General features: G+C 39.0%; 1 protein-coding gene across 3 annotated transcripts in view; it reads left to right on the forward strand.

Moving 5' to 3' along the window:
- NOD1 (nucleotide binding oligomerization domain containing 1) overlaps positions 1–4,962 on the forward strand; it is a 78,962-nt gene extending 74,000 nt beyond the window's left edge. For 2 of the 3 annotated variants that reach the window (XM_032236681.1, XM_032236682.1), the window contains exon 12: positions 3,634–4,962. In XM_032236681.1, coding sequence (XP_032092572.1) covers positions 3,634–3,706 — 73 coding nt within the window. In that variant the 3' untranslated portion in view covers positions 3,707–4,962. The remainder of the gene's footprint in view (positions 1–3,633) is intronic. The other variant, XR_004256926.1, reaches the window with a different exon arrangement.
- The last annotated feature ends 4,940 nt before the right edge of the window (positions 4,963–9,902 follow it).

Here is a 9,902-nt window from a genome sequence, read left to right on the forward strand (position 1 = left end):
ATTGGGACCACATGACCAACAACGCGTGGGTCAGGTCCATGATCAGATTCGGCCTTCTCTTGGACTTGCATTCCAGCCCACTGAACCACTTTGTCACGTGCCCAATCTCCAGGGATCCTCAAAAGAGGCTCCTAGTGGAACAGGCTGTCCATCATTTGCTCCACATTTGGGCCATTCAACCTGTGCCTCCATGCCAGGTGGGACGGGTTTTTTACTCTCGTCTCTTTATCGTGCCAAAGTCTTTGGGGAGCTGGAGAGCAATCCTTGATCTCAAATTTATCTCCTTCTTACTTTGTCCCCACTCTTATCTGGTACACTTGGGAGTCCTAATCAATTCTCAGGGGAAGGTCTTCCTGTCTCGGGAATGCCAGATCAGCCTCAGGGACTTGGCCATTGAGGAACAGATGAGACAGTGGATCCTTCTTCTCCAGCTGTCTCAACTGCTGGGGAAGATGGTCTCTTGCTTCTCCATTGTTCCTTGGGCGCAGCTTCACAGCCGCTGCCTTCAGTGGTTTCTCCTGCCATTCCAGAAAACCAACAGCAGCTGTTCCCTAGTGAAGGTCTGGTTGACTCCAGAAGTAATCCGCTCTCTGGACTGGTGGATCTCTCCGGCCATTTCTCAGGGGTCCCTCCACGTCTCGTAGTTACGACGGACACGAGCTTGACAGGTTGGGGCACTCACCTGGAAGATCTAGCAGCTCAGGGTTTCTGGTCTGATTCTGACCTTTCCCACAGTATGAATTGGCTAGAGTTGAGGGCCATCCATCTGGCTCTCCTTCATTTCCAATCCTCACTTCGCAACACATACGTGCTGATTCGGACAGACAACACGACAGCCAAGGCGCATGTCAACCACCGGGGGGGATGAGAGCGGTATCTCTCATGGAGTCTGCCTTTCACCTAGGGATCTAGGCGGAAGCCAATCTTCTCTCTCTCCACGCTGAACACATCTCAGGCTCTGACAACACCAGAGCAGACTGGTTGAGCCGCACAACAATCGATCCTGCGGAGTGGAGTCTGAATCATCTCATCTTCAAACAGCTGTCATCCAGGTACGGGACTCTGGTGCTAGATCTCTTCGCAACGGCATCCAGCAAGCAGCTGCCCAGGTACCTGTCTTGTTACACAACACCAGGCACAGAAAGGACGGATGCTGTAAGGTGCAGGTGGCCTCATGGTCTCCTCTACACCTTCCCTCCCTTACCTTGATACAGAGGGTGATTCAGAAAATGATAGAGGAAGAAGCCGAGCTCATCCTAATTGCCCCCCACTGGCTGCGCCGAGCATGGTTCATGGATCTGGTCAATCTCTCAGTGGGCCCAGCATGGCATCTTCCCCTGATAATGCCCCTTCTTCATCAGGGATCCATTCATCATCCCGATCTGGCCTGACTCAGCCTAACCGCATGGAGGCTGAGCAGGTGGTCTTGAGGGCGGCTAACTTTTCTGAAATTGTAATTCAAATTATTCAGGCTTCTCGCCACCCAGCCACTAACAAAATCTATGAATTAACATGGCAGGCTTTAATTACTTGGTGCCTTTCTAGAGATGCTACTCCCCTGGAGGCTTTGGGTCCCCTGGTTTTGGAGTTTTTGCAACAGAGGCTTGATAAAGGACACTCACCAAACACCGTATGGCAGCAGGTTTCGGCTCTTTTTTCGGTGCTCTCACTTCACTGAAATGAGCCCCTCTCCTGGCACCCTCATGTCTGCCACTTCATTAAGGGTGTGTCTAATCTCTACCCTCCTGTCATAAACCATTTCCACTCGTGGGATCTAACCAAGGTCCTTGATTTTCTCACTGGACCACCCTTTGAGCTTTTAAGGTTGGCCTCATTGCATCACCTCACACTAAAAACATGGTGACAATCACGTCTGCATGGCGGGTCTCAGAATTGGCAGCCCTTTCTATCCGATCTGACTTGTGTGTATTTCACCCAGACTGTGTGGTCCTTCGCCTTGATCCCACCTTTGTTCCAAAGGTAAATTCGGCCTTTCATCGATCGCTAGATCTCACTCTTCCAAATTTCTGCCCTAATCCTTCTCACAGTCTTGAATGCAAATGGCACAGGTTAGATGTAAGACATGCTCTTAAGATCTACATCGCCAATATGGCCGTTTTCTGGTGGACTGAAGCTCCCTTCATGTCTTTCCATCCCACAAATAAGGGGCTAAAAGCTTCTCCATCTATGGTTGGGCGCTGGATCTGGTCTGCCATTTCAAGAGCTTACCTGACACATCATCTCACATCTCCATTATCATAGCGCATTCCACGTGCAGCGCGGCTAAATCAGCAGCATGGACAAGGCAGGCCTCGGTGGAAGAGATCTGCAAGGCAGCCACCTGGACTACACCTACCTCCTTTATCCGCCATTATAAGGTGGATAGGTACGTGTCGGCAGATGCGGCATTCAGACAGCGGGCCCTTCAACAGCTTCTCCCCTCTTCAAGCTGCTAGCCCCGTCTCATTCCCACCCAGGGATAGAGCCAGCTTTGGTACTTCCCATGCATGACCGCTGTCTCCACCAACTTTGGAGAATGGAGCGTTGGTTCTTACCTGATACGCCCCTTCTCTGGGCAGGTGGAGACAGCCGGTCATCCCCACCCTTTTAGGCCCTGGCCTAGTTCGCAGGGGGAGATCTAAGCGCGAAACTGGAGCATCAAGGGATTGAGAGCAATCAAATAGCGCACATCAGTCTACTTATCTCCTTCGTCAAGAAAAGCGGAGGACACTCCTCACAGGTGATGACAAACAAAACCAATGGGAAGCCAGATTCACTTTATACCTGTGTAACTAACTTAATAACTGCAGTCATTTGCTTAACTGTGACAAGAAAGGTTCTAAATGGGGCAAAACTCACTTAACAATTGTCTTTCATCAACAAGTATTTTGGGCTCAGTTGTGGTCATAAATCAAAGATTATCTTACTTGGATGATCACAGGTATAAACTAAAAACATGCCTTTTGGTGTTTTCTATAGACAGTTGTATAAACATTCTCTTTGACTCAGTTCTTTAGCTAAAATAAATATACCTATGTGATGCCTATAGTTATATTTCTATATCACTTTTATGTTTTATGCAAAGATAGGCAATTGATGATCCTTCAGATGTTTAGCCAATTATGAAGGAGGCTGCAATCTGGAAGATTACAGTTTTGCTGTCCCTGTTAATAAGGATAGAGAGAGAGACAAGTTCCCTGGTGGGAAGCTGGTGACTTACAGCTTCAACCTTAGTTAATGTTTCTTAATTAATTTGCTGCATACAAATCTGAAGGAAACAGAAGAGATCCAATTTCATTTCTGTTAAATTGGGCTCACATCACAATAATTAAAGCAAATTCTTGCTAAATAAGAGGAAGCTTAATATTTTTCTCAAAACTGAAAAATTGATCAAACATCATTAGTTTCAGTATCCCCCTGGCATTGGTAAAACATGGGGAATGTATGAAAGGTTCTATTAGTGTTCTGAAGTTTTTCCGTATCCTACAATCAGAACAGCCATATCCCAGAAGGAACAGGCAATGGAAACAGCTATAAAAAAGCTAAGGAAAGAAAAGGAAACATACTTATTGATACACCTGTAGAGACAGCTGTTTTTAAAAACCATTTTTTCTCTTTTTCCATTTTCAACAGCTTAAACGGAAACCCAATAAGTCAAGAGGAGGCCAAAGTCTTTGAAAATGAAAAGAGACTTATTTGCTTCTGAGAAACCTTTTCCAGATTGGATGGTAATTGTCATATCAGGACAATTATAACTTTATCAGTGCTCAGAGAAATGCCAGAAGCCTTGGCAAAATGAACCCAAAACTTGAATAAAACAATCACCCCCTATGTGCCTATCTTGACACTGATGCTTGAAAGTAGGATTATGCCTTAATAATTAACCAGTTCTATGCTAACAACATTTGTGTTAGGTTTGTGGGATGACTTTGATTTTATGCCCGGCCTCCAGATACATCAGCAGGAACCTGATTCAGAAGAGAACACTGAAACTGGAGGATCAGAACTGAGGGAACTCGCAGCCCATCTGAAAAAAATCTATTGTCTGTCTTTTCCCTTACTCCACCCTCCCTCAAATGTTTGCCCCACATTTTTTTTGGGGGGGGGGGGAGAAAGAGATTTGGATGCTGCTGTTGCTACAGAATTAGATCCACCAATGAATCCTTTCTCTCAGTGGAAACATAGCAAATTGCCTTCAGTCAGTTTTGCCTTTGATATCAACCATGATTCAAATGAAAGGAATCATGGTGCAAAGGAAAATAGCAAGATAGATTTCTCCACAACCTATTGCAGGTATTAGTACTTAAGGTTTAGGACTTGATTTTGCACTATTACCCCTTTTAAGAGTATGGGGAGTTTTGAGAAGATTTGCATTTTTCACAAAGATTGTGGTAAAGAGCTAATTTGTACACAGGTGAACAGAGTCCCCCAAAATCACTAGTTTCAGAGTTATGGGTAAAGCTTTTTTATGTGACTTAAGTGAGACAGGCAATGTAGAAATGTGTTAAGTAATGTGTTATCGCACACCTAAAAGGGGCAGAGTTAAGGTAAAAGTTTGATCACTAGTTAACTCCCCATTTTGAAGCCAGTGACTATCACTGTGGATACAGTTTTGCTACTGGCTCACTTGAAAGTTGTGCTAATTTACTCCTAGATCTTCGGGAGAAGAGAGGAAATGCATCCAACATGATCACATAAGTTGTCCTTAATTGTGGTTTAGTGGTGTAGTCAAATGATGGGATTAGTGTTACAGAATGTTAAATATTATTTGTTCATTAAAAAAATTCTCTTTCTAGTGTTTTGGTTATCTGAGGATATTTAATAAGGGCTGGATCACAGCCTCAATATGTTGGAAGAGAGGTATGGTATAAATGACCGATATTTGGGAGATTCTCCATTGTGCTATCTTTTTGTTCAAGTATTAATAAATTAGTTATTAGGGGTTGGAAATAGAAATAAAAGATGAAAGATTGAACAATATAAAGGTAATTTAGAATTTAATTTGGTATGCGAAGAACTCTGCATTTAGTGGACATGGACTAAAATGTTTTACTTTGATAGAAATATACTTTATGTTACAGTTTGATATGATGAAATGTATTCCATTTTGCATATTAATTTGTTTCTCTTCATGTGGTGGAAACACACCAATATGTAATCAAGTTTCAATTTATTGAATGAGTTATTTTCTTATTAAAGTATTTTCATTTTCTGACTACATTGTAAGTTATCTTTTCTTTCATGTATGCAATACTTTTTAAAAAAGATATTTAGAAATGGTTTAATTAGCTCCACTGTTTACAAGTCAGAGCAAATGGACTTAGCATACCACATGCGTTTGTGTACCTATTACCATTGTTACCAAGAGGAAATAGGCATCCTCTTGCAATCTTAAAGTAACAGACACATTGAGTGAATTATTCTTTTGTAAATGACCAATTGATAATTTGTTATGTCAGTTTTAAAATGTGATTCTCCCCCTCCATGGCACCATGTATTTGAAATCAATTCAAAGCTTTCCTGTGGGGAAGTATAGAGGTTGTGATTTATCATATATGGGTTGCTAGACTGAGGAAAAAAGGTTTAAAATAGTATTAAAATAATTTGAATAATGACCAGAAAAATAATGTAATTAGAACATTCATTTCCATTTTTCAGCCTGAGCTAAGACCAGACACTAATACTCATAATAGTGTAATGTATTCTAAAAAAAATGAGAAATACAACATTAGCAAGTCCTCTAAAAACAAATGAAAACTATATTATTTTATCACTCCAGTGGGAATTTTATAAATAGGGGTTATCACTAAAAAAAAGCCCTCTTAATTATGCATAAAATCTCCACAGTTGTGCATATCCTGCAACAAATTTGGATTAAACATACGCAGTTACTTAAATAATTACAGTTATTTGTAGTTTAAGGTATGTAAAAGTCATGCCTGATGGGTCTTTCTGCTGTTTTTCTTTTTGACATCTTTTGGACTGACAAATGATTACAATGTTGGATGTAGAAACCAAGGCTTAATATAAACTACCATTTCCCAATCTAAGGCTCTTTGCATTTGCTGGCTTGGGGTAAAGTATCTATAAAGGACATTTTTTTTTGAGAATTTTTTTATTGTTTTAGTTAAACAAAAACACACATAAAAAAGAATCATCTTTCGTTTCATCTTGTAGAAAGCGTATCAATTGGTTACAAATGTATTCCGTGTGTTTCTTCCACAATCCTTACATATACTTCATTCAAATCGAATTGTACATTTTAAGTCAAGAAAGAAAAATTATGTATTTTACTATCCCTGTACCACAATTCTCATTTGGTTACCATTATTTAAACATGTTTTTATCTAGAATCATTTATATTTAAAGACACAACCCCCTACTGGCATTCATTTGCAGTTTCAGTAGATCTCCAATAACATTATACCTTTATGACATATTCTAAAACAAATTCAGTTAAGTAAGATATCTAAGCATTTCCCCCCCGCATAACACACCTATATGTATCATTAAATATTATCCATTAACATTTCCTTGTTATTATTGTAGTTGATTAAAAGTTATTTACTGTTTATCTCACCCCTCCTCTCCACAGGCCCACACAATATTATACCTTTATAGCAGTGGTGGGTTTCAAAAATTGTTCAAACCTACTCTGTGGGTGTGGCCTGATTTGTGGGAGTGGCTTGCTGCTCATGTGACCGGATGGGAGTGGCTTGCCGCCCATGTGACCGGATGGGAGTGGCTTGCCGCCCATGTGACCGGATATGAAGATGCCGATGACACTTGTCAGAACCACCTTAAATTACCTCACACACAGCACTGGCATGCATAAGAATATGATGTAAACTTATTTTTTAAAAGGCATCTTTAGTTTGCGTTAAAACAACTTCAACACACGCAATGTTCTGATTGCACCACAAACGCAGTAGTCATCCTTACCTTTCACAGAGGCACTGAGTTTTATAAATAGGAGCATGATAGTGTAGAATAATCATATCCAAGGACCAGTGGTGGGTTTCAAAAAATCTTGGAACCTCTTCTGTAGGTGTGGCTTGCTTTCCGGGGCCACTGGTGGAACCTCTTCTAACCAGTTTGGTAGATTTGATGAACCGGTTCTACCGAATAGGTGCGAACTGGTAGGAACTCACCTTTGTTTTATAGCCATGTTTAAACAATAATTTATTAATAAGATTTATTTATAGGACTTTTCCCTCAATCCCAAATTAGTTAATTATGTGCTAAGAAAATAAACATTAGACATCTAAGACAATCTAAGAGATGTTAACATTTCTCCTTAACAATCAACAAAAGTATACATTAACATTTCTATGGCCCGGTTATTTATCCTAACTAAGGTTATCATTTCACTATTAGTATCATAGTAAATTATGTGTTAACGAATAAACATTCAATAATAGTCTAGGACAGTCTATGAAGTACTAAGATCTCTACTTATTAATCATCAATAATTAACTAGCTTTTTTTCATCAACTAGCATTATTAACCAGTGTCTTTCCAGTAACAAAATGGTCTTTCCTCTCTCGCCAGCTGTTGTGTAGATTCTCTTTCCAGGACCTTTCCAGGGTTTAAGACTTCTCTTCGCACTTTGTAGCTTAAACAATCTCTCATATAGTTTTATTGCCCTTGAGTTGTTATTAATGTAAGCTTAACTTTGGTTGTCAGGTTTATTTCTGAATAGATTTGTCTTATTAACTCCATCTTTTTCGCTCTTTCTTTTTCTCCTGCATCTTGAAGTTTGGAGTGACGCACCAAATTATCTAAGTCACTTTTCCAGCTTTCTTTCTTTCCATCTTCACTCAGGTTTACTCCATTAACAAGTTCATCTCCCTTCTTATCTTTGTTTTCTGTATTTTCATTCGCTTCTTTAGTTTCTGGGGTTGCAACCCCATCATCTTTTTTTGTAATGCCCCATAGTCTGTCCCATTTCTTGTCAAATCTCTCAAATCCTTCTGAGATGTTTTGAAGTCCAGCCAAAATGTTTTGAATTATAAAGTTTTCTTCATCTGAGTATTGATCCATTTTTTAGAGTAAAAAGAAATATAAAGAAAAAGCAAAGAAAGGAATTTGGTACTTTCTGCCACTAGCCTGTCACAAATTTTGAAGAATATATCTATTTTTATTTTAAATCTTAAGCAAATATTCCTTTATGGTTTTCAAAGAAGAAGGGTTCTAATCTTTTTCTTTCCTTTTTCAATTCTTGACAAAATATTTTCCACTCGCACCAGCAGTACACTATTTGTGACCTTGGGTCTTTATCAGGTTTTAAAAACAAGTTCCAGACCCTTCTGTTGCAAAGTCAGTGTAGTCAGATAGGAGTGAACAAAGGATACATTGTTACAACAGCAGAAGAAAAAAGACTTCAGACTTGGGCTTCCAAGTGACAGATTCAACTATTTTAAGAACTTTTTCCTTAAGTATCTTTAATATTATATTATAACAAGTAGAAGGAGAAATTTATTAAAGTAGAAAAAGGTTTTAATTTAAGCCAAAAAAGTTAAAGTAATAAAAAGAAATAGAGAAAAAAAGATCCCTTCACCTCAAGCAGAAAGACAGGAAACATTGCAATCACTTCAATCCAGGCAAGAGCAAAAAACTTTCTAAGGCAGCCCAATAGGGATTAAATACACCACTTTGTTCTTGCTTAAGGGACTAATTTAGCTCAAGAAAAGAGTTTCTTAGGGCAATCTTCTAAAAGAAAAGAAAAAAAAACCCTCACCAGATGGAAACACTTTCACTTCTCTTTCTGGAGCCGTCTCCACCTATGTCAGCATGGGGGCTGCCTGTTTGCCAGTTGGAAGTGCTTCCCTTGGGTCATCAGGGACTTTGCAATGTCCCTGTGACCAGCAAGGTCTTATCTTCCCAGTCATCGCCTCTTCATTTCTTGCATGAATGTTCAGAAAAAAGTTAAGAACTGTTACACTTCCAAGTATTTGAGCCTGTTTATAGTGGGATGAGCATTGAAGATTGTTTATACAGGTACTTTCCTGGGATACTATCAGTGAATAGAGGCTGGACTGAAAGGGAAATTTGCAGTGCAAAGAAAGAAGATTGTTGTAACCTTGAAAAAAGAGAACTGATAATTTTGTTTGGAATTTAGCAGAAGAGCCCTGGCAGTGACAGTGTTTTCTTTTTCTATTTATTGTTTTTCTTTTTCCACTTCACTACTTTCCCTTAAACTTAGTTATTTTTAGCTGGCTGGAGGCTTTTGATAGAAAAAGCCTAGCATTTTTTTCCTGCTCCTTCTCTCTATTTTTCTTAAAGAAAGTGTGTTTTTCTTTTCCTTTCTTTTTATGGATGTATATATACACATAATTTTCTTTTTTTCCTTTTTTCTCTTTTTTTGATTTTTGATTTTGTCATCACACCTTAAAATTTTAATTGCTATTTTTCTCTACTTTTATTGTGATTGAGCTGTCAAAATTTTTTACCTTTTTGTCTTTTTCCTTTTTTAAACATATGGAATCAATTAGATTAGGGCACACAAGAGCCTGAAGACTTTTTCTTTTTTCTTTTTTTCTCTATTTCTTTTTTTCCTTCTTCTTTGGATTATAATTGCCCTCCACATAAGCCGATTAAGATATAGAAGAACCTGAAGATTTTCTACTTCTCAGCCAATAAAGCTTATTATCTCGTTGAAAATGAGCAAAAAGATAACAGCTACCAGCTCTTCAATACCAACTTCCTCTTCTTCACCGTCTGGAGGACAAAGATCAATACAGACAATGTTGCAACAGGAAAAAGACAGAGAAGTGACTTTACAAATGATTAAGCAAGGAATTCAAAAAATTGATTTAAGAACTGAAAATATTGAAAAGTGAACAGAAAAAAACAGATGAAAAAGTTGAGAACAACCACCAAATGATGATGAAATTTGAAGA

Source organism: Thamnophis elegans, chromosome Z (assembly GCF_009769535.1).
Source record: "Thamnophis elegans isolate rThaEle1 chromosome Z, rThaEle1.pri, whole genome shotgun sequence".
NCBI classification, from domain to species: Eukaryota; Metazoa; Chordata; class Lepidosauria; order Squamata; family Colubridae; genus Thamnophis; species Thamnophis elegans.